Source organism: Rhinolophus sinicus, chromosome 14 (genome assembly GCF_057876585.1).
Source record: "Rhinolophus sinicus isolate RSI-liver-muscle chromosome 14, RSI-T2T, whole genome shotgun sequence".
NCBI classification, from domain to species: domain Eukaryota; kingdom Metazoa; phylum Chordata; class Mammalia; order Chiroptera; family Rhinolophidae; genus Rhinolophus; species Rhinolophus sinicus.
The window spans coordinates 84,012,043-84,037,977 of NC_142514.1; the positions used below are offsets into that span (position 1 = coordinate 84,012,043).

General features: G+C 41.5%; 1 protein-coding gene across 1 annotated transcript in view; it reads left to right on the forward strand.

Moving 5' to 3' along the window:
* ADTRP (androgen dependent TFPI regulating protein) overlaps positions 1 to 25,935 on the forward strand; it is a 59,828-nt gene that overhangs the window by 18,230 nt on the left and 15,663 nt on the right. Inside the window, exon 4 of the mRNA XM_019743014.3 lies at positions 21,709 to 21,824. Within this exon, the coding sequence (XP_019598573.3) occupies positions 21,709 to 21,824 (116 nt within the window). The remainder of the gene's footprint in view (positions 1 to 21,708; positions 21,825 to 25,935) is intronic.

The following is a 25,935-nucleotide window of genomic DNA, read 5'->3' on the forward strand; positions in this document are numbered from 1 at the left end:
AGGGCATATTTCCAGGGAGGTCTTACTGCTGAGGGAGCACTTTCAATGTTTAAACTATATAAACTATATGAAGGCTGAGGGATAAGCCTTACCTGTCCCTTCCCAACACATTACATATAATATATACAAAACAGTGCTGAAGGATGTATATATCCAAGGACAGGCTTCAGCATCAGCAAAAGTTACAGGGGTTGATGCCTTCCATGAAATGCCAGTGAATAAAAGTGAAGGTGCTGAGCTATAAACCTGCAGAATGTATTAGTCTGCATGGCTAAAAATAACCATGGGTAACTACAACTCCTGTTCTTGCATAATAACCAGATTGTTTTTTTTTGTGTGTGTCCAGTCCACTAACTTTAGCTATATTCACTGGTTTTACATAGTGAAATACAAAATAAAGATAACACATCGAGACTATCTGCAAGAATTTGTTGTCTATTTATAGAAGAAAAGCACACATACCATTAAACAAAAAAATACAATGATTTTTCCAAAAATAAATCCCTGTTCTTCCTCAGCACTTATCTATTATCTATCTATCTATCTATCTATCTATCTATCTATCTATCTATCTATCATCTATCATCTATCTACATTGCATTTTACTTATTTATCTTGTTCGCATTTCGAGAGCATCCCATTCACTGTTGTGCAGAAAATGAGCTCTAAGGGTAGGCACAGTGGAGTTGTGATGAGGGAGGGGAGGAGTGAAGACCAGTTAGGAGGCGTCTGCCAAGTGCAGCAGGAGATGGTGGAGGCTTGTGCTAGGGACTCGGCAGTGGCGTGATGTGCTTGTGTTCAGTGTAGACCTTGACTGCAGAGCCATCAAGAGTCACTGAATTGTGGCAACAAAAAAGAGGAAATAAGATTTGTAGCCTAAGATGCAGGGAAGGGGTATGAATAGACATGCTAGGGGAGGTAAAAGGAGTATGGAGGAAGAAATTGTTTCTGAGATGCCTATTAGACACCAAATCTACATGCAGAATTGGGAATTGAACATAGAAACCCAGGGGAGATTACAAGGCTGGTGACATAAATATGGTTGTCTTCATCATAAAGGTTGCTTTTAAAGTTAAATAAAATCACCTACGGAGCAAAAATGGTTAGAGAGTATACCCCAGGACTAAACCTTTGGAACACTCCAACTTTCAGCGCTTGGGAGGAAAAGCAGGAGAACTCAACAAAGGAGACTGAGATAGAGGTGCCAATGAGTTAAAAGGAAACTCAGTGCAGTGTAGTCTCCTGGAAGTCAAGCATAAAAATGTTTCAAGAAAGAGGAAGTATTTTATGTCAACAGCTGCTGAGAGATCAAGTAGGATGACATTGTAAGATGACTTGAATTAGAATTTTCCATTGGATTTGGCAACATTGAACTCTCTGGTCTGTGAGCAATTGGATGGTGTGGTGGGGAGAGGTAGAGCCTTCGTAATGCTATATTAGTTTCCTGTTGTTGCTGTAACAGATTAACACAACCTTAATGGCTTAAAACAACACTAATTTATCATCTTATAGTTCTTGAGGTAAGAAGTTCAAATGCATCTATGGGATAAAATCAAGATCTCAGCAGAGCTGCTTTTCTTCTAGAAGCTCTAGAAGAGAATCAGCTTCCTTGCTTTTTCCATCTCATCTGCCTACATTTCTTGGTTCATGGCCTCTTCCTCCTTCAAATCTGTTGTTCCATTAAATTTTAAATTCTTCTCTGGCAATTTTCTGGTCTAGAACAGGTCCACATTAGAAAGAGAAAATATGGCTGCCAAGAATGACCAGGAAACGGTATTGGTGAATAATGTCTCATGTGACTCTAGGAAGAGTAGCGACATATACTAGTTAAGCCAATGAACGGATACTTCAATGGTGTACCACTGGAAAGATCCTTTTTCAGAGCACTCTTCTGAAGCTCCTGAACAAGAATGGAAATGGAATCATTCGCCACACCCTGATAATTATTTGGATATTTTTTCAGGTTTGATCACTACAGGGTTATTTATGGATTGTCCTCTTGGTTAAAACACTTTGTAGCCATCACTTTCTTTATTCCATTCAGTTCTTACTCCAGCAGCATTCACTGGGAAACACTGAGAAGTTAAACGAATGCTTAAAGCTCATCAGTGAAATGAGAAGCTCAACAGGGATTAGGAAGCAGAATTACTCAGCTGAGTAAAGGCAATAAAGCCATTCTGCAACTCAGGAAGTCTTAAGGTAAACAGAGGAGATTCTGATAATGAACAGCCAAAGGACTACCAGTTCACTTAAGGTTTTATATAACTAAAACCAAGCATACATGGTGCCAGCTTTCTTCATCTCTTGAGAACAGGAACCAAAATGGCAAAAGTGTATCTTCTTTCTTTAAAAAGTTCAATGCAGAGAACTTTCAGTGTGTGCTGATGAACAGCTTGCTTTTACAGTTCTATTATTCAGTGATTCCCTATCAATAGGCTGCTTTTTAAATAGAAGAATACTGGTAGAAAACACACCCCAATTTCAAAATCAAGATCAAAGGTTTTAAATGATAAATATATATATATATATATATATATATATATATATATATATATATACACACACACATATATATACTTGTCTTCTAAGAAGTTACTAGGAATTTAAATAGTTGAGATCATTCAGTGTCCTCCTCTCCTGTGTGATGTAATTAATCCTTATTTCCATGGCAACCATGTGTAATACAACCGCAGGGAAAAAATGACTTTTATACTGGAGAATAACCAGGATGGAGAAACTCATAACAGAAGATCCTAAACTTCTCTGAAATACTAAGAGAAATCAAATCTAAGTGGGTAGGAAAGAGCTAAAGTCCCATGATCTCAGAACAAAAGTGAAAATGCCCAAGAGCAGTCCAGTGGGTGGTGGGTGGGAGAGGCTGCTCTGTCAGATCAGATCTGAATGGCTATCCCTTCCTGATTGGATAGCCAGCACAGAAGAACCCCAGTCCTGCTTCTAGTTGCCTCGTAACTCCACAGACAGATACTCTGACAGCTGCAGCGTCCTGTCCTTGCCTTGAACAGGGAGCTGCTGACAGGCTTCCAGCCAGCCCCCACATCATATTACCTGGGCCCTTCATCTTCTCTGCCCACAGAGCAGTCACTTGTGCTTAATTGGGAATTCGAGTTTGTCCATATCCTCTCTCCCTCTCTACTCCAGGTCCCTGGGTTGCTTGCCAGCAGGGTATTATCTAGTCTTCTGGATAGTGACTCCACTTGCCCACATATCACACACATAAATGCCTAGCTCTTGGATGCGTTATGTCCGGCATTTTGAAATCTCAGCCCTGCCCTTCATTCCCCTCTCCCAATCCAATGGCATGTTCATTTACATATAGGTACTTGCTTTGCCAACTCCTTCCTAAATCTCACCAACTCTTCCAACCTATCATCAGCCTTACTTACTTACCAGCGTCATCCTCTTTCTATCGCCTTCATGTATTTGCTAGATTCATCCATTTTCTCTAAAAATTTACACTCGAACAAAGCTGAAAAGAAGTGAGAACATGGAGACAAGGAAGAGCTCTTCGTCCAGGGAGCTCATGCATGTTGAACCGTGTGAGGCAGAGTGACTGTCAGAGTCCATGGAAATGCAAGTAAAAGGTTTGCTCAACATGGGGATCCTGTTTTTATCCTCAGTGGTTCTACCTGCAGTCTTTTAACAGTGGGCTGACAACTGTAAGAGCCTGGATGCCACTGGAGAGCATTTCAATTTACACAATAATCTATAGGCATGTTGGTTCACACTCCATCTATCCACTCAAAGAATCAGACATCTAATTATGAATGTTTAAAACAGAATGAAAAATCTGACGTTAGCATAATAATCTCAAGATCCATCCATGTTGTCATAAATGTTCCTATATCATCTTTTCTTATAGCAGAGTAGTTTTCCATTGTGTATATATGCCACACCTTCTTTATCCAATCATCTATCGAAGGACACTTTGGTTGTTTCTCTGTCTTGGCCACTGTAAATAAAGCTGCAGTGAACATCAGAGCACATGTATCTTTACAGAAAAATGTTTTCAGATTTTTTTGGTAGATACGCAGGAGAGGGATTGCTGGGTCATATGGTAATTCTATTCGTAATTTTTTGAGGAACCTCCACACTGCCTTCCATAATGGCTGCACCAGTCTGCATTCCCACCAACAGTGTATGAGGGTTCCTTTTTCTCCACAGCCTCTCCAACACTTGTTACTATTTGTCTTGTTGATGATAGCCATTCTGACTGGGGTGAGGTGATATCTCATTGTGGTTTTTATTTGCACTTCTCTGATGATTAGTGATGTTGAGCATGCTTTCGCATGTTTATTGGCCATCTGTGTGTCCTCTTTGGAGAAATGTCTATTCATGTCCTCTGCCCATTTTTCAATTGGGTTGTTTATTTTTTGGTTGTTGAGTTGCATGAGTTCCTTGTATATTTTGGATATTAGCCCCTTATCGGAGGCACTGTTTGCAAAAATCTTCTCCCATTCAGTTGGTTGCCTCTTTATTTTGTCGATGGTTTCTTTTGCTGTGCAGAAACTTTTTAGTTTGATATAGTTCCATTGATTTGTTTTAGCTTTTACTTCCCTGGCCTTTGAGATCAAATTCATAAAATTCTCTTTGAACCCAAGGTCCATAAGTTTAGTACCTATGTTTTCTTCTATGCAGTTTGTTTCAGGTCTTATGCTTAGGTCTTTGATCCATTTTGAGTTAAGCGAAATAAGTCAGGCAGAAAAAGTCAAGAACCATATGATTTCACTGATATATAGGATATAAAACTGAAAACAACAAAGGAACAAGACAAACATAAAGAAACAAAAACTCATAGACACAGGATAGTTTAGTGGTTACCAGAGGGTATGGGGGAAGGGGGTGGTAAATGAGGGTAAACAGGGTCAAATATATGGTGATGGAAGGAGAAGTGACTCTGGGTGGTGAATACAAAATGTGATATATAGATGATGTAATACAGAATTGTACACTTGAAACCTATGTAATTTTACTAACCATTGTCATCCCAATACATTTTAATTAAAAAACAAAGAAAAGCCTAATGTTAGGTAGCAGACCTGCAAATGAGCAAGATGGCCTGGTCATTGCTTGAAAGTGCTGTTTTTGCTGTGGTCTTAAGAACAAGTGACCATAACAAATAATAAAATGGTGATATTTCCCTTTTTTTTTTTTTTTTAACCTATTTCATGCTTGACAATAAATATTCTTTTGTAGTGATGATTGGCAGAGATACTAAAATCCTTAACCTTTCAAATAGTATTTAATAAAAGTCTTTTGTCTCCAATCAGCCCAGGGAGTTTAGTGTGAGGCTCACATGTGGGAACATTTTAATTAATATGCATACTTTTACTGACATATTTTAAAATACTTTGCCAGCCTAATAATGTCAGTGTTAGAAGTACTAAAACATCGTGATGATGACATAAATTGTAAGGCAGGCAAAAAAGGGGCTTAAAAAATATTTGTTGAATGAAATTTGATGAAGTCAGAACACTGAGTTGCATGTCCACTGGAAATGACAATCTTGGTGGCTTTTGTTTGAGGGGGTGACTTTGAGTGCATGGTGTCGATAATCCAAGTCATCTCCAGGCACAGGGCATCCGCAAGTGAGCCATCAGGTGAATCATATTCTAGCTTCATAAATGTTCTTTCACATCTGTTAAGTTTCTTTGGGGGCTAAAAAGTTGAAAGGGATACATTATTAGGAAGAAAGGTGCTGGGGCTTGGTCCCTGAAAGTCAGATTGCGGTGAGTGAAAGCAAAATTTCTTAGCTGTTTGTGTAAATTACAGTAATGACTATCTCAGATGTTTTCTACAAGTTAATTTTTGATTTCATGAAAAGAATTGACTTCAGTACCAGAAAACCTCGATTCTGGCCCCATTTCTGCCATTGTCTTGCTGTGTGATTTTGGAAAAGTTAATAGACCTCTCTGGGTATTAGGTTGCTCAAAATGGGTGTTTTTACTATTCCTAAGTCTCAGTGACATTATTATCAGCAAACAAAATTATATGCGTGTGACATAAAGCCCTATCAGTGATAGATAACGATTTATGTCTGATTGTTGTCAACTTGAAATCACTATCACCCCTTCCCCATTCTCCTCTGTGTAGCAGGGGATAAGCCTGGAACTACACACAGCTCCCGGAATTCCTCTCTGCATATGGTTCCAGGTGAGAATCAGCTGATGAGAGGCATTCTTCTGAGATGTGGAAGAGAGGCAGGTATTATTCTCTAGTGGCAGTTGAGAAGAGCTGTGTGGAAGATTGCCCACACAGGATTAGCATCGGCTGCGGGACAAACACCTAGAAATCACACACTTTATACGACAAGCAGCTGAGGTCAATGGTGGCAGTTCCCAGCCACTTTTGAGATTTGCCACAACTTCTTAGCCAGCTCCCTCAAATCACTCTCTTCCATCGGAAGTTTCCTGACTTTTACTGCTCTGCCCTTTCCAACAGCTGCCTAAACTCTGAAACCTTCCTCCTTGGGGATGCCTCAATGGCCTTACTGTATCCCTGATGGGAACATGACTGATACTTGACCATAAAATTTCTGCTTCTTTCCAAATCATGCCCACAACCCTTAACATAAAGAGAAACCGACTCATCCAAAGGAAACAAGGCTCTGAGTGACCTTTGTTTCTGGCTATAGGTGGAACAGTCTCCTGAAACAAACAGTAGAAGATAACTAAAATGTTGAACAAAATATTTCTCAAAATATTTTTAAATGTTTGACTTACTAACAGGAAAGTAATGGAAATTCCCCAAAGCTAAAAGAAAACAGAAGAGGCTCTAACAAAGAAAATGAGATATAGGCAATATCTGAAGAGAGATTCACTGGTTATTTTTTGGAATTTATGAAAAATTAATCCTCAGATTCAAGAAGTACCAAAAAAACAAAACAAAACAAAAACGCCACACTGGACAAAGAGTAGACAGCTAGCCACTTGTATGACACTGCAGACATGCAGACAAATAGAAGATCCCAAAAGCAGCCAGATTAATAAGATGGATGTCCCAAAAACAAACAAACAAACAAACAAACAAACAAACAAACAAAGAAATTACTGTTAGACTGATAGCTGATTTCTCAATAGCAGCAACGAAGCCCGGAGATGGTGGAACAATAGTTTCAGAGTATTGAAGAAAAAACTGCACCTATTTACTCACCGAAAGTATCTTTTGAAGCAGAGGCAAAATAAAGACATTTTCAGACACACTAAAACAGACATCATCACCCACAGACCCTTCGTAATGGGAACTGCTGAAGAATATACTTCAAAAAGAAGGGAAGGGCCAAAATACCAAAAGCAGTGGCAAGCAATTTGTTCAACTTATGGTGACTTTAAAAAAGAATGAATTAAAATACCAGATGAAAATAGAATGTGAGCTGGGAGAGAGATGACTGAAATAAAGACGTTCTAAAGCCTTCTTGGATGGCTGGCGGGACGAGACTAGAGATAATGACTTATATTAGCCATTACCAAGTTAAATAAGTATGTTATAATGTCTAAAATAACCTCATAGAAATGCAGTGTATGACTTGCACGTTAGAAGAGGAAAAACTGAATAGGAAAAAAAATAAACTGATAGAATTTTAACCCATGATCAGAGGTGTAGAGAAAGGCATGGGAACAGGGTCTGTTGTAGGGTAGTTTCATATCCATGAATATGGGAGGCTGCTTATGGTGGAAAGGCTTTTTGTGCAGGATTAAGTTTCCTCCCTCAGGAAGTATTTCGACTGTTCTTGAAGGTATAAATCTCTAAATTATGCAGTAACCCTATTCTTATTAATAATGTAGTCAGACATAGGTGGAGACAGTGGCATATGGTAAGGTCAGAAAATATTTGAAAGGAGAACACAAAGTTTTTAAAGTACTCATTTTAAAGCGGCAGGTAAAAACAAAGAAAGAGAACTAATGATTAAGTAATCGTTTGTTCATCCCTTTACTAGGGACAAGAGCCCTGTTCCCTAAGGTTGATTCCACAGGCTGCTGGTTACTAATACCACATTGTGATTATAGATGAATTTAGTAGAGTGTTCTCTTTTCTAATCGTGGCACCTGTCCTTGGTGGGGAGGCCCTTCGAGTTTTCTGGCAATTAAGGAAAGGCTCTTGATCATAAACTGGAGTCTCGAGGTGATAGAATTGCCTGCCTTTCATGATAGGCAAGGTAACAATTAAGCACAAGTTTGTATTTCTTTATGTACTGGTAGATGCTGTTTATTGGTGTGTAATTAATGTTTCAGGGTTAGGTTTTAATGTCCCCAGGATTGCTTGATTTACTTTCTGGCTAATGTCAATGTGAGAATTCTGCACACAAACCTACAGAATAACCTGGGCCTACTCTCGAGGGGAAGGGTGAAATCTCACTGGGATTTCCCCCAATGAGAGATTTAACCAGAAATCAAACTCTCAGCTCTCCCCCAAACTGCCTAATGTCCCCAGATGGAAATTTTGCCATCTGAGGTGCTGCCTTTTTTTTTTTTTTTAATCTCCCCCACTCCCCAATTTCTCAATACCCTGTGCTCTGGTACATTAGATTGAGCCATTTTGTCCCTTTAACTTCAGGCCTCACTAGAAGCAGGGTGGCAGTTTGCTGCTAGATCACTTTTCTAGGACCAATTCTCTGGCATCCATCCAGTCTTCCAAACTGCCCACTGTACGAGAGGATGAAAGGAAAGACATGAAAAAGAACATTACTTCTTCCTACCATCTGAAGTAGAGGTGAACCTCAAGTTATAACTTCATTTTCCTGAGCCCAGCTCTGATTGCCACCAGGATTTGGTGATGGGGGCGGGGAGGTTGGCTAGTTTCCTTCAGGGCAGACATTGCCACTCAAGCCCCGTGGGAAAGAAGCAGGTCTGCATCTCTGAATGGATCAAAGCCCAAGAGCATTCCCCCAGACCCGTATGTATTATCTATACTTATTCTGCTCATTCCTCTTATTCTGGTCACCAACTAGCTCCACATTGCCAAATCCTGGGCTCCTTCCCCCCAACCACATCTTATTAACTCTCAGCAGCATTCAGCATAGTAGACCTCTCCCTCCTCGAAACTGCATTTTTGGTTCTATTGGTAGCACACTAGCTGGTTTTCCTACCTCAGTCTCTGCCTTTGTCCTCTACCTGCCCTCTAATTGGTGGTGTTCTTCCAGGCTTATCCTGAGCCACCATCTGTGCCAGTACTCCAGTACTCTTTTCCCCGTAGCTCACATCCATCCCCATTGATTTAATTCTATCCATGTGCTGAGTCTCCAGATCAGATTTCCTTTGAGTTCCAGAGTTGTATCTCTAACTGACATGGCTGTTATAGGCCCATCTCTGAGTCAACTTGTCCAGCAGTGGACATGTTATACTCACTGCCAAACCTGTCTTGGGCTTCTCCTCCTCAGGAAATGGAACCACCATCTTCCCAATTGCTCAAGACAGAAACCAGCATTGAACTTGCCACCTCCCTCACCTCACCAGCCTTATATCTAATCGATAAGCTAATATCATCCATTCTACCTCCAAAATATGTAGTAAATCTGTTTCGATGCTAGCTCCACTGCCAACACCCTGGTGCTCACCTCCACTTCTCCCACACAACGCCTCCCAACTGGTCTTCCTGCTTCCATTCTCAGCCTTCTCCATACAGCAGCAAAATACAGCTGACCCTTGCACAACATGGTCTTGAACTGCACGAGGCCACTTATATGCAGATTTTTTTCAATATCTGTACTGTTTTCTATCCATGGTTGGAATTCGTGTATGTGGAGTGCCAACTGCATGCATTGACCTATAACTTTTTATACAGGGGACTTGAGCTTCCATGAATTTTGGTATCTGCAGGGGTTCTGCAACCAGTCCCCTACAGACACCAAGGGATGACTAAGTTATTGGGGAGTCAAAAGTAATGTGCCAATTTTTGACCGCCCTGGGAGAGAGGGGGAGTGTCAATGTCCCGCCCCCTCCCTCCCATTGTTCAACGGTCAACTGCAAAGAGAAAAATAGTGTTTCTCTTTCTAATACTTTGCAATATTAAAAATCACCAGCTTAAAAATGATCTTCTCATACTGGCTTTCCCTGACTGCCTTGCTTAATGTCCTTCCTCTTTTCTTCTGATGCAGATCCCTGTTTGTTTCCTTCATAGCACATACCATAATCAGTATCTATGTGTTTTGAAATTGTTCATAGAAGATCTTGCTGACTAAACTATAAGGTCTACAAGGGCAGGGACCATATTTGTCTGCCATTGAATCCCTGGCTCTTTGCACAGCACCTGGCATCGGGTAGGTACTTAATGAAGATTGCTGCTTTATGAATGAAGTCTTTATCTCCACTTGGGTAGTTTTTCTGCACCCTTGACTGAACCCAGAGTTCGTCCTTAGGGGTAGAGTGGGATGTGCTGGGGCCAGGAGGCACTGAATGCAGAGAGAAAGCTGCTAGCAGCCATACCTTTAGACTCTGGCTGACGTGTGTGTGGATATTTTGAGGTATTCTTTTGTGTAGAAAGTTGTTATATATATGAGGAAATTTCAAAGATAGTATTGGTAGTTAGAAATATCTATGGAACTTTTGGCTGTTATATTGAAGATGTATGATATATTAGTAACTTATTTATGTTGAAAGAGATGCACAAGGTCATAGCAATTTCATATATTTTGTTAAATGGAGATGTTTGCTCTGACTTAGACTGTGGCTCAAAGATGGATGCTGTTTGGCAGAACCATTTCCAGGCTTACACTTTCCTCTGTTACCACCATTCTTAGATGCTAATTAGGTAACTAGATACTCATGTAGCCAAAGTGAGTTTTAAAAAGCCACTGAATCAAGAAAGAAGGGTGGCAGAGGCTGAAATGAAGAAGGAATGAAGATATGATGACAGAGGTAACATGAAAGAAAGGTGACCAAAGGTAAAAGGAGAATCGGTTGAAAAAACACCCTTTCTATCTCTGAAGTATGTAGAAAGCCAATTTCCCCCATGCTCTTCATTGGTGGGCTAGCACTGGCCCCAAGAGAGATGCTTGATAATATACCACCCAGGGTTCCTATTGATGGGCAAAGAGGCTAGTGATGGTGTGCATCAGTGTGTGTATGTGAAAAGTGAATCCACGAATGTGGAACCTCACCGACAGAAACAGAACTCGTTCTTTGAAGGCTGCCATGGAATCTAACATTTTAACAGTTCAACAGTAATCAAGAGTCTTCTTGTTTTGAGGGCAGAATAAAAAAGCCTCATAAAGGCAGGGGGGATTTCAGCATTTCACTTCTCTTCACAGGAACAGATTTTACCAGTGAAAATTCAGATTTGAAAGCTAACAACAAAACATAACAAAAACCTTTATGCCTTTCTCCCATCTGAGCTTGGAAACCAAAAAGTGCTTGACCATTTTAGAGAGGTATTCTGGAAAGCTCTCCTAGTATGAATTGGTTGGGAATAAAAGCTTGTGTAATTTTGGTGTCTCTCTAGATGTGTTTATATCTAGAACTCATAAAAGCCACATTTTACTATTCTGTGGTGAGAAGGAATTTTGTGATCTTTGAAGAAATTTTGTGACCTTTGAAGAAATTTTGCTTTGTTTTTTCTAAGAAGACCACAATAAGGAAGTGAGCAAAATTTTTTGGCATTGGGAAGATTGTCTCAGTGACACAGCTTGCATTCCCAGAAGTGTAGTGGGCTCTGAGCAAGTCGACTTGTCATCAACTTGTCCTGCGTGTAGGTTCCTATATTTTACACTGACAAACTTGTCCAGATTTCCACCTACCCTTGGGTTTTGTGCAACAGACGGCAATGGCAGCCATGGGGACAACTCCATGCTAACTTCTCCCCGTGCTCAGGGGCTCCAAGGTCCAAGTCTAAGAAGTCCAAGTCTAAGAATACTCTGAACAGGAAGTTGAAACCCAATGATACCGGGGACTGGACAAGGAACATAACTAACTGTCACCCTGGGAGGAAGAACAAGCAATTTGGGACCAAAAGATCAAGCTCCTGCCTGCTTCCCACAGTGTTCTTGTCTCTAAGACTAGGGGTTTGGTGTTTTGATACTTTTCCTTGCATTTGACCCATTGACAACATCTTGCTCAAAATATTCCCTTTCCCTCCTTACCTTCAGATTTTTTGATTGCTCCTTGTCAATTATCTTTGCAAGATGCTCTTCTTTTGTCCATCACTGAAATCAGAGATTCTCAACTGGGATTGATTTTGCTCTCCAGAGGACACCTGGTAATAGCTGGAGACAGTTTTGATTGTCACAACTGGGAATGGGTGGGTGCTCCTGGCATCTAGTAAGTAAAAAGCCAAGGATGCTGCTAAACATCCTGCAATGCACAGGCAGCCTCCACAACAAAGACTTTTCTATTCTATAATGTCAATGGTGTGAATGTTGAGAAACTCTGGCTGAACTATTGTTATATCACATAATTTACTCCTAGACCATTTATTCCTAACTCATATACTCTCTTTGGGCCATCTCTTCTACTTCCACTAAAAAAAGTATTATCTAACTCTATTGGCCCCCAAATCTCTATCTCCAGCTAAATTTCTCTTCTGAGCACCAAACTCATCTCTATGCTCCTACCTGACATCTTCAGTTTTATATCCTACAGACAGCCCTTTTGTCTTGTTCTGTGATTATCAGCAAGATAAAACATGCTCATAATTGGAAAAGTAGTCTGTAATATATAGTTATCTGTTTTTAGTAAAGGGGAATTAAAATTACTTTTATTTTGAAAGAACAAAACACAACCTAGTGACACTTACAAGATAATAAGACACAGTTTGAGATGCCACAAAAGCTCTTGAAGTGCAACCCTTGAGTCTTTTAGGTCAGAAAGAGTTTTACTGAGTGAGTGAGAGAGAAGTAGGTCTTTGCATTAAACAAGGACTTGTTCCCGTTCACTGTGGACTCCCAAGGGCTCAGCCCAGTGCCACCTACTGTTGTCTATCATTTTCAGACGAGCCTAGACCTAGTGACACTGTGGGGCTACAATATATGTAAGTTGAAATTCATTCTTTTTTGAGATCCAGGACCATATCTTATATACTTTTTGATTGCCTAGAGTGCTGAAACACAGCTGCTTCTCATGAGCTATTTAATGAGTATTGAATGAGGGCATTTCCCAAGCAAGCTTCTCTTTTTCCTTTACCTCTAGGCCCCACTTCTTCTTCTAGTAAGACCCCCACAGTTAGCTCATGTGCCCTTCATGCAAACTGACATACAGACTAACATACAGACTTACTCTGAGTCAACCAGTTGCTTACATTTGGGAAAATCACCAGTGAGCAACTGTCATTCTAGCAGAATGGTGGGGAGTCCCTTTAGGAATACCCTGACAAGTCAGCAAGGAAAAGCTGGAAGCAGGAAGGAGAAAGTGTAGAAACTGGTCCATCACGGGATCGGTCATGTGGGGAATTTGGAAGTTTGCCCCAGCTCTTGTGCTTACAGGATGCTTCCCTAAAATACTGTTATCTCCCAGGGAAACAAGCGGCCTACACATTCTTAGTCCTTTATTGACATCGTGACATCTGAGAGGAAGGCATGGTGTCCTGAATGATGGTGGCTCTAAAGCAAGAGCAGATCCCCATTGTTCCAAAACTTTCTTTCTTGAAAAGAACAGTCTCCTTCCTCCAACTTGGAGCAGCTTTCTAGAGAGCTGCCCATCTGTCTGCCTTAAAAACAAGTCTCCATGTGCGCTATGCAGAGCCAGGCAAAAAAGCATGGAGGAAGGGTGAATTATAGATTGATACAGAGGAGGAGGGGGTATAAGAAGATATCAAGCAAAACCTGGGGGTTTCCACCTAGCCCAATTTCAGAGTGGAGGGCCACAGGCCAGTGGGTCCCAAGATGAACAAAAAATAGCCTCTGCTGGCTGATATCTTCCAACTTCCCACAGGGTTGCTAGCTCCTGGATGGTGACAATACTTTATTGAGTCTATAGTTCAGTTGCCATGAAGTGGACACCCAGGGGTTGTTCCCAGGAGTGATATTTTCTCACACATTTCCCTGTGACTCGTAACACCCATTTTCAGGATTTGGTGTGCCATCTATAGCCATGACAAAAGGTAAAGGTGACCAGCCTGAAGTGGGGTTACCTCTAACCTTGCTACCATGGACACAGCCTGATATGTGGCTGCCATGTCAGCTGAATCTGGCCTGCAGCTGTTGTTTTCTCCCACCAGGACGTTGGATTGTTTTCCCAGGCTATGCAGATGAACTCTTCTTCCTCTTTGTTGTTTCATTGATTCATTCATTCCTGCCACAGATATTAAGTGGCCAGAGTAGGTTAAGCCCCATGCTAGGCACTGGAGATGAAATGGTGACACCTCTAAGCTTTGAACTGTTTCCATTGCTAAGGACAGTTTGGCCAGTATTAAATGAATGCAATAACAGGAGGCTGTGATGGGGATGAGCACAGGGAGGCCCAGCCAGGCCAAGGAAGGGCACCTGTTGGATGTTTCAGATTCTGCCCTGGAGGCAATGATATCTATGCTGAGCCCTATATGGTGAGAAGGTTGTGAGGGCTGAGAGGGGGTAGGGATAAGTGTGTGATGTGTCAGTGGTGAGAGAGGGAACTGTGGGTAGAGTGCAGAGTAACCAGGAGATAAGGGTGGGTGAGGGCTATAGGTGGGTGGAGCAGAGCATAAAAGTAAGACAGGACAGGTAACTAGATCGCGAGGAGCTTTCTAGGCCATACTAAGGGCTTAACTCTACTTTGCAACATAGAGGTTCAAATGAAGAAAATCAGTCAACAAGCATTTATGAATCATGGTGGAGGGGAGTCCTGAAAAAGGAGATGAGAGCTTTGACCTCAAATTGTTTATAGCTGAGAATAGAAGAAACAAACACATGAAACTGACAGTGTAAAAATAAAACTGAATATAATTGAGCACTGAAGAGTCTAGTGTAGACCAAAATTGCTAAGGGAAGGACAGGAGTGTGAGCATCTCATGCAAAGATAGGATGTGATGTGGGTGGACAAAGATGTGACCAGAGGTAGCAGAAAGGGCGGGGCACTCAGCTCCAAGAGGCAGGATGGTTTCCTTGGTGAGGCTCCTTATTTGCAACAATAGGGTGTCAACATTCCCATTGGCTCTGAATTCCTCCAAGCATTTAGATCTCTGTGTCATCAACAGTATATGATACCTTCACTCCAGGTTCTAAACAGAGAATAAAATAGTGTCTGTTGTCTGACTCATTGTTGGAACAAAAACAAACAAAAACACTCATGGGGGAAATGGTATTTCTGGAGTCCATTAAAAGGGCTGCATAATTAAATAACGTTAACTCCTTATTAACAGAATCCCCTTCAAAAGATCTTGTTTTATTATTTTGCCTTCAGATTTTATCAGTTTATGGAACCTAGATCTCTGTTTTGGCTATGAGGGGACACAGTTGAGATCACGGCCTCCAATAACTTAGTGTTCCCTAAATGCAATGGTAGAAATTTCTTTGAGGCCTAATTACTAGTAGAAACACTTCGTTTCCCTTAAAAAATAAAAATAAAAGAACTGTGTACATTCCATCACTCTCTTTTTACTTTGGCTGTCGGGAAAGGATTGCTAAATTTGAATCTCAATATAGCAGACAAGCAAGCCTCTGGTGTTTCAGTGTTCTCCTGGGTCTTGATTTTCATTTATATCTTCTCATGTTCATGTGTGTGTTTTGGTTATAAGGAGTCTCAAAGGTGGAGCTGGTTGGGAGAGAAGAATTGAAGAAAAGAATTAATGAGAAAAGAAAGGATTTCTAGGGGAGGAAATGGAATAAACACAAGCATAATGAGAAAACTGGTTTGGCTTAAAAGGAGGGAGTCTGTTGAGCTACTGTGGAAAATGAGAGTTAGATGAGATTAGAGAAGGCGTATAGGCAGAGGACAGGCAACAGGGAGCCACAGAAGGTGTTTGAGCAGGTAGTAGAAACATGAAACTTGTTTTAGGAAGGTTGGTCTAATTGCAATGTTGAGTATGTACCAAAATCAGGGAAAGCTAGGGAGGTGATGCTGGAGAAAAATTAAAGAATAGGCAGTTACGAGAAGCATTTGAGGGGGAAAGTGAATCACATTTGGATATGAGAAGGAAAGGAATGAATCAGAGATTACAGCAGGTGTCTACGGGTGTTATTATAGCCAGAGAGAGTTAAATTAGAGGAAGGGATTTGGGTGCTCTGGAGAGGGAGGGAGAGAGAGGAGGAGAGCAGGAAGAGGCAGATATACTTCTGATTGTAGGGTCCTAAGATGTCAGATATTTCTTTTATCTTACCCTTAACTAGATAGGCTCTAATTGGCAACTTCTTCACCTGGCTGGATTCAGTCAAAGCCAACCAGCTTCCTAGCAGCAGAATGCTGCTTTCAGATGTTGGCCAAACTACATATTAACCCAAAGGACAACAATGTAGTAAGTAAAAAACATCACTTAGAAACTCTCCAAGAAGATTCAGAAAGTTATCATTTAACCACCTGTTGAATTCGCTTATGAGTTCATAAATAATGTCATGCTTTTCTTCCTTGGCCCAATGGAGCATTTGTTTCTCTTTCCAGGTCAGTAAAGACTATTCACATTTCTGCCAACATTTTATTATGAAAATTTTTAAACATAAAACACAGTTGAAAGAATTTTACAGTGAACGCTCTATTACCCACTGCTTATATTCTTCTATTAATAGTTTACTGTATTTGCTTTATCACATATGTATGCATCTATCTATGCATCAACTCATCTTATTTTGGTGTATTTCAGAGTAAACTGCAAACATTACTACTCCTCTGCAGTAAATAAAACTATTGGCTTTTGACTTCTATTTTCTGAATTTTCAGCAGGCTGGACTGTGTCAGCTCACCCAGGTAGACTATGGAGATCAAAGAGAAGCCTGTGGCTCCTTCTGTGCGTGGTTTATCTTCCAAATCCCTCCTCCCCAGGCATTTCAACATTGACTCTTTAATTATCATAGTGCCTAGCCTATGTACTTGAGTTTTCCTAGAAAGTGGAAAAGAAAATTTTTAAAAATCCAATTTTCTTCTAAACTGTAACATTTGAGACTGAAAAGGGCCTTGCAGGTAGTGTAGGTAGAAGAGTAGAGAAGAAAAAAAAAAGTTGTCCCCTAGAGATATAAGCAATTTAGCTTATGTCTACATTTCCAGATTACCACATATCAGTTTGACGTAAAGCAAACTTTCACCTTTAACAATATAGGGGCTGTAGAGAATATAGACGGTTAGAGGCAGAAACTTCAGTGAGGGGAATTGGTAAGGTGAGAGGTAAAAATTTGCAGCTGGCAAAGGGATGCTATTATCAAAACCAGAGATTGCCTTACAAGGATTTACAAAACAGCTATTACTGTGTGTTTTCACTGTGTGTAGTTTTCAAGCTTAAGGAATATGATCCAGCAGTGTAATAACAAGCCTGGGTAAAATGACATTCTATTAAGTTTTGTTTTGTCTCCATTTTCATGTCGGTTGTATTTATGCTTAAGTTTTAATTGATATTTTGACCATGTGTTTGCCCCTGAGGAGATCTTGTGAAAGCTTTCATTTTTTAAATAAATTAAAAAGTGACATATTTAATATGTAGTAAGCAAAATATCCTCCTTAATATACCCAGAAATGAGATCTTGCCAGTGGAGTAAAACTTGATTTAAAACTATCCATTAGTACCATATACAAACCAAAGACATTATCTTAGAGACTTGGGGGAAAGGACACTAGTTTGGGAAGAGCCAACGTAAGGAATTAATTCTCAGATCCAAGTGTTGCCTGGACAGCAAAAGGAATATTGAGACAAACATGAAGTGGGCAATATTATGTAAGTTCATTATCAGAAACAGCATATGAAGGAGAAAGCCTCTCAATGACCAGTCCAAGAAAGTAGAAGCTGGCTTGTTTATCTTCGTCAACTCAGCTTAACACAAGAGCTAGTCCAACAAGGAAATGATATAGAAGAGGCAGAGATCAGATTTTACAATGTTATTATCTGATATTTAAAATATGTAGGCTCCCTGAATTTCTTTCACTGGAGACAATAAAGTGCTCTTGTTCCCCCGAGAATCTTAGAGATAAGATTGTGACCTTCCTGGCCCTAAGGATTCAGTTGTTGGAGCCTGCATTACAATGATGAACTGTCAAAATTCTCAGCTCCAGCGATAATCTCAGGGATCAAGGCTGGCCTGTTTCACATGAGTCAGACAAATGCATCCCATTGTAAGTTTAGCTTCATACACAAAGAAGCTGTTTATAACAGCTACTTACCTACTGGTGTGATAGTGAGTAACAGTAAGTGCTCATTATTTTCCACGTTGCCACTCATGTAACCTTGTAAGAATGCGCTATGGGCTAGTAAATTTTAGTACTTATCCACAAGGCTTTTTGGCAAACAGGGAATCTAAAGGGCAACTATTATGCTAACACTTAAATCAATATTTCATGCTTATAGTTCTGTCTCCAAGATATTCAGATGGAAGCAAGGACAGGAGGCAAAGACATAATTTAGTAGAAAAGGATGGGAAAAGAACAACACTGTCCTTTTAACCAGTGCTTTTGGAATGAATTATTTAAAGAAAAATCTACTAAAATGATGGCTTAATTGACAAGGAAAGATAGCTTCATTTAATTCCCTCTGTTTACACATACTATTGTTTTATCCCATGGTGTTTTGTTTACTTTGGAAGGAAATATTTTATCCCCTCTGAGATAATTAATTTTTGTCAGCTTCACTGTTTATAAGGGAAACTGAGAAACTGTTAATTGAAATACAGAATGAGTCACTGTTTTCAGCAATTTTTGGCAGCATTCTAATTTGTGTCAATCCCAGCTTAATTATTAGATATTTTGGAAGCAGAAAGCATATTTGATTTTTCTCTTACTGAATTTTCTCTTCCTCTTTTTTTATTTTTTTAAATATGTGCTGCCTGACAAAGGTTATATAATTTATGTCAACATGAGGTGAAATACCAGCACATTTGAAATACCAGGAGGTTTATTGTGTCATGCTCGGCTCTTCACAGTAGCTAAATATTTAGAAAGCTCACAGAATGGGGTCTTCCTCCTTTCTTTATTTCTACTCCCAGCCCTGACCAAAAATTGTGGTTCTTCTAAAAACTTTTCGCTTGTATTAAGCCACAGTATATGGACCATCACTAATGACATCACTGAAATAAACTTCCCAGAAGTCATCAGGGAGAATTCATTTGGAAATCCAATTGAATGTCACTTACAAAGGGCAGGCTCCTAGAAGAGGCGATCAGTCATGCATTTCTGAGTTATTTGTTGTAAAAACATTAATCACTGTGAACTCATTTGCTCCTAATGCAAACTCACTACATTCTTCCACAGGAATTCTGTTCCAAATGATCGTTAATGTAGAGAGCGGAAGCTGCCGACTGTGGGCCGGGTTAATAAAATCTGTCAGATCATTGGCCAGTATAATGGGACTGTTAATGGCTGCTAATAGAAGTTGCATCTTCCTGGCTGTGGCAGAATGAAGGCGGGTGGAGAGGCAGGTGGTTTTGCTGGGCTGGCAGCCCCATCTCACACCTCCTGAGGTGGCCTCAGGGTGACAAGAGCATCACTGTGAGACCCAGCATTGCCTGGGCTCTGAGGCAGCCATGGCTGGGAGCCCAGGTATGAGCTGTGGGCCGAGGAAGGGGCCACAGGGGGGCCATGGGGACATCTCTGTTACCACACTCCAGCTGCTTGCATGCCATATCCTCCTGCAGGCCGCAGGCCAGGGTGCATTCAAGCACCTGGTGCTGTGGACATCCCAGAACTTGCCTCACCCACTCACATTGGGTCAGCAATGAGAGAAGGATGACGATCACAGTAATAGTGACAATCACGGCTGATGCTCCCTAAAAGTCTCCTGGGCCAAGGACTAAGCCCTTTACATGCACTTATCTCAATCCTCAGAGCAGCACCCCTAAGACGTGTACTATTTATTATCCCATTTCATAACCAAAGATAACTAGATTCAGAAACTAGTCCAAGGTCAGATTTGAAAGTGTGTGCCCTTAAACACCATGTTCTTTTATTAGAGACAGACACACAGAAGTCGTAACCTTAAATCAGACCAAAGAAAGACGCAAGGTATGACAGTGGGCCTGGAAGTCTTTCCATTTGCATATCCGACCAGTCAGTATATTAGGACCAGCTTTGGACAAAGTATATAAAAGCTATGGTTTGTCCAAAATGCTGTTCCTCTAGGCTTTGCTACTAAAATGTGGGTACCCAGGGCCTTTCAGAGGCCTAATTGCTCTGTGTCACCCAACAGCGCCCTTGATAAGGGGCCCACAGGAGCCCGTCTCTGTCTAGTAATACCCTAAACTTAAGACTTATTCTTTCTCAGCCCGACCCTGTTCCCTCAAAACTTTATGCATTTTCTGCCATCTGAGGGTCTGACTGAACCTTAGCTAGTTCAGGTAGGGCAGGAGGGAGCTACTGTCACCTGGGGACGCCTCTGAGCACAGAATGATGTGACTGACAGCAAAGACGACCCCGAGCCAGTGCCCAGGGTTCAGCAGCATAGCTGGGCATGGGAGCATCATGAGACCAGCACTGTGACATTCCTATGTCCCAGTGATGACAATAACTGAGGTGCTGACAGAGCTGCCCTGCGGCTCAGGAATGGGAATGAGCTGGAGCTTGCATGTAAAGGCTGTGGATGCCAGAGGGATGGAAGAGGAATGATAACTGTAAGTGTAAAACATGTAAAATAATACTCACACTATTAGATGTTCCCGATGAGCACAGAGTATGGCAGAAGGGCTTAATAAATGTGTTTAATAAATGAAAGGACATTGTACATAGACTAACGTCACCTACCTTTCCCAGATTGGTTTCCGTGCTGATAGGGGAGCAGGCCGCAGTAGTTTTTCCACCTGAAAACACCACTGTTCCTAAAGGCTTGTTTCCTTGATTACATCATTAAAAATCTAGTGTTAAGGGTTTGAAAGATGTGAAAAGACAGATGGTTATGAAGGAGAGGGTGAAGCAGAGAAAGAGTGGGAGGCATAGAGGGTTTTAGAGGGAGGCTTTCACATACCTCCCAGCACTCACCAGCCATTGAAAGGACAGTGACACGGCGCCAGGTACAATGGGGAATGCAGAGATGGGCTAAGACGTGTTCTCTGGACCCCTAAATCTTATGAATACACATCATAAGTGCAAGACTGCATGGCCCAGGATATTAATGCAATAAAAGTGAGTGAAAGGAATTATCCAGAGGAAAATTCAGAGACAGCATCATGGAAGATTGCATTGGATATGAAAAACATGGACAATGTGAATACAGGGAGAGAAACTTATTTCACACAGAGTCAAGGCATGAACAGAAGGGTAAAAGTGGGAGTAAGCATGCTGAGTGCAAAGGAGAATGAAGGAAACAGCCTTGTTCCAGTGGAGGAGTGTGTGTGTGTGTGTGTGTGTGTGTGTGTGTGTGTGTGTGAATGCAGGCACGTGCATGTGTGTTAGGGGAGCAGCAGGCAATAAGCAGGATCAAAGAGGGTGACAACACACACATTACAAAGAACCTTGGTAGCCAGATAAAGGACTTTGGACCAGTGCAATAAGTAACGGAGTCACTGCAGATCCTTGGACACATAAGGAGTACAATCTAAGCCAAGTTTGGGAAAGTTTCACCTGGTAGTTGTGTAGGAAGTTAGATTGGAGAAGGAAGAGAATTAGAATCACATAGACAGCCAAGGCACCCTGACGTTGTGGCTTGTCATCTTTTCTCCCACAGCACACATTCATATTTCCCTCCTCCCTGGTCGAAGTCATCCTCAGGCCACACTGCTACCCACTGAAGAAGAAAGGACTCACCTTGCTGGCTGCTGCTAGCCTAGCTTACATTAGCAGGTAAGACTTGCAGAGGGAAAACCAACTTACTCGTAGACTTGTCATTCGAGACTCTGAGGGATATTCCAGAAGCATATTGTTCTGTAAGAGTGCCTTTATCTTGAGATAATAGGGATTTAACCATCTTTAAATTTTCAAGTAAGAAGGACTCTTATTGTTTGCTTTTGATATTCATAGAAACCTCACATGCACAAGTATACACAGATGTGCACACACACGCACACACAGCAAATCATGAGTTCGTTTCTCCCTCTCATGAAAAATTAATGATTGCAAAACTACACGTGTTGCTTTCCTCAAGAAAATGTCGATCTTTGGTTCCATTTGCAACTGAACCTTTGAATGGCTGAATGATCCAAGGCATCTAAATATATCCCATCTAACAAGGCAATTGGCAGGTTGAGCATGCTAGGCTTGGTCCATTCCTGTTGCCCATATCATGATGGGTCAACATCTGGCACTAGAGCTCCTAGAGGGCATTTTGGCAATTGCCCAGGGGCCTGCAGAGCCACCTGGCTGGAGGCATGGGAGATCATTTAAGTAACTGGCCTAGATTTCATCATTCAACCACCAGGCGACACTAATTCCCAGAAATACTACCCAATCATCCTTAATCAAGGGAAAGTGTTTAGTCGACCCTTCACCCAGTGACTGGAAAACCCCTTTCCACTCTATAGCTCGCTCAGGCTTTTGCTCTACGAAAAGGGCCGTGCCAAGCACAATGCCTCCAGTTTAGAAGCTAATCATGATGTTCCTTCTCTAGTCTAGACTCACATAAACTTTTCATTTCTGACAATGTGGGTAATCCCCTAACCCCTAAATCAGCATGGTGCTGTGTCACAGACAGAAGCCAGAAAGAGAACACCTTCCAAAGGGCTTGGGCTCACAGAACCTGCTCCATGAGCTTCACCAGGCTTTGTCTTGGAGCAGATCACCTTTGCGCCAGAACTCAGGTAATGGTTGCTTCCTAGCCTTTCCTTCCCTTTTGTGATGTCTGCTCCTCCCCTTTCACACCCCTCTTTCCCTGAGTGCCCAAAGTCTTTCTTGCTGCTCTTGAAGAAAGTACTTGCCCAGTAAATCTACCCCAAGAGTACAGTGATATACACTGTTTTTCCAGCCTGGAGTCTTTGCGTGTTAACAACAGTCATTTTAGAGAATAAGGTTTAACATGGGGACCTACTGGTAGTTGACGTCTGCCAATAACATGAGAATGGAAAGTGGCAGATGTGCCATGTATTTGGCAAATCTGGCTTAACCCAAAGGAGTAAATTCCTAAAAATAGAATTCCTGGGATCTGGGATGGAGTAAGAGTATATCCATAAAGATAGTTCTTTCTGTTGTATGTTTTGAGGAGAAAAAAGGTGATAGCTGCTAATGATGCACATGAATTTCCATACTCTTTCTTTGGTGGACTTTAATCTTACTTACTCTTTCTTGCCAAGTGTAACTTTTGGAGCTCATATATAAGATAGTACTTTTGCTCTATTAACTTTTTCTATGTAAGGACTTGGCAGTTGACCATTCATGCTCAAATCCGACCCCTGCTCTATTCCTCCTCAGAAACCAAGAAGGTACAAGAGTACCTAAGGCCACTGGTATTTGGGGGGAATTGCAGTTGCTGTAAAGATGAGAAGTAGTGATCAAGAGGGCGTGATTTGTCAGTGCCGGGGCATACATTCTAACAACGCAGGAAATTGTGTGGTTGGGGCAAAGAGGTGCAACAAGATGGGAGTCAGGTGTGAGTGCATTATCTGTCTTTTTAATTATTCGCCAGTGCTAAGATACCAATGATACTGCAATGTACAAGACACCATGCTGCCTTCTGGGACTGAATGGGAGAGAGGAAAGTATACACACAGTGGGAAGACAGGATGGTAAGACTCTAATGGGGTAAACACAGGGTGCCGTAGGATGCTGAGGGCTGGCTTCCTAAGGAAAGTGATGTTGAAACTGAGACCCAAAGAATGAATAGGAATAAGTCAAAAGAGACATGGGAAAAACCTTCAGGCAGGGGAAACAGCATCTGTGAAAGGCTGGAGGAGCTGCGGCTGTGGCTGAATTGGAGGCCAGGGAAAAGCTAGCTCATGAATTCACATCAATGAGTTTGGACTTTTAAACTGAGGGATTTCCTGTGGAAAAGTTTTAAGCAGAGGAGTAAAGTGATGTGGTTTATGTGAGAAAGATGATTAGAAAGCTGATTTTTGGCTGAAGTGTGGAAATTAAAAAGGAACAAGATAGGGAGACCAGTTGGTGGCATTTGTGGTAACTCAGGACAGTTGACGTTAGCCAATGTGTGACATTATCAATCAATCTGCAAATAGAATTAGAGAAGGTGAGTGGTAGAAGGAGACTTAGAGATCATCTAGCATTGGAGACCAGCGCTGTCAGTGGGTTAAATGATAGTCCCAAGGTCATATGGCCAGGGAAAATCAAAGCGGGGACTTACGCACAGCTCTATTTCCAAATCCAGTTATCTTTCAACTGTATTCATATGGCCAGGTATTTGTTCAGTTCTCAGTACATGCAAAACATGCTCTGCTAAGTACTGGAGGAGTTGAGTATGTGAAGAAAACTTAGCACTGTCTCTAGAGTCTAAAAGCTTTCCAGCACTGTGCTTAGATTGGATGTCAAAGTGAGGTAATGGAGCAAGTGGAAGGAAAAGATGGAGACCTGTCACCAGCAGAACTATGACTGGGTGGACCCCATTGGGGAGCTGGGATTGGGGCCTCCTTATCATTAATGAAGCTGTAAATCAGCATTTGGTCTATGAGGCCCCATTATTCCGAGAATAAATCAAATACACTTGCATGTGGGCATTTTATGCCTCACCACTGATTGAAGCTTCCGGACTCCTGTTCATTCCCTGATTAGGGGAGCTCAGATTCTTTGTTGCCTGCTGTCTCCACCCTCATGCAACACTCTGGGGCCCATGGGCCCTCACGGCCACAGATGACTATCAACAAGTTCCACAAACTGTGGATATCCATGGAGATGTTTTAGGGAAGAGGCTGTGGGTCAGCTGTTGGGCGTGCCTGTTTGGGTGGTCAAATAGGGAAACACTATAGCAGGAATGAGGTCAGGAATAGGGTCTCGGGCCAGAGAGAGCGTGAGAAACAAACATGAGTCAGAAAAACGGCAATAACTCTGAGCTGGGGAAGCATTTCACTGCCGAAATCACATCACAACAACCTAAAAATAATTACCGAGACCACGGGGACTGCCTCACATGTGGCACTTGATTTCTGTTATGCTTCAGATTGTGAAATTGGAGGGCTGGCCCTTAAGTGGAAAAATAAAGCTTTATAAAGTAGTAATAACTGCAAATCTTTCACTTCCTTTGGAAAGCATTAGTCACCTATAAATATGGTAGCTCACTCACTCCTCCCTTCTCTCATCCCAAAACACCTCACCTAGCTCTTTCTGAGGCAGTGGTGAGGAGCAGGAAAATAGAAATGTTCCTACTGCTGGCTCTCATTCATTCTTTTATTGAATAAATATTTCCCCTAACACAGGGCTGGTCTTGCTGGGAAAAGCAAAGTTATATAAAGCCAACCCCAGCCTGCAGGGAGTTTGTACTTAATAAGTGGAGATGAGCCATGCATACAAATTATAAGAACACAGGATGGGAAGTGATAAAATGTCAGTACAAATGCAAGGAGCCACAGGAACACGTAGGAGGAAGTGGTTATGCCTTGCTGTGCAGTGTGAGAAAGGTGGGCATTCAATCTGAGTCCTGAAGGACTGGCTGGGTTGGAACTTCAAAAAACGGGAGGAAGTGAACAACACAGCACAGTCCCAAGGCCAAGAGAGCACGGACCACGTTTGGACAATGGTCATCAATTCACTTGCTGATCTCTTAGTGAAACAGAGTAATAGGGAACCACCCTGGAGCTGCCCTCTTAAGGCTGTGGCTGTCATGCTAGAGGCGGTTAGACATAGTATAGACAATGGGAGATGTGATTGTTGCTGTTGTGTGCTGGTTTCTATGCTATGGAGGTAGGAATGAGAAGTATTAGTAACATGGCCAGAGAATTTCAAAAGCCTATGTTGACCTCGGTGCTTAAAACGGATTGAAATGGTAAGATATGGGACACAAAATAGAATAAAACAA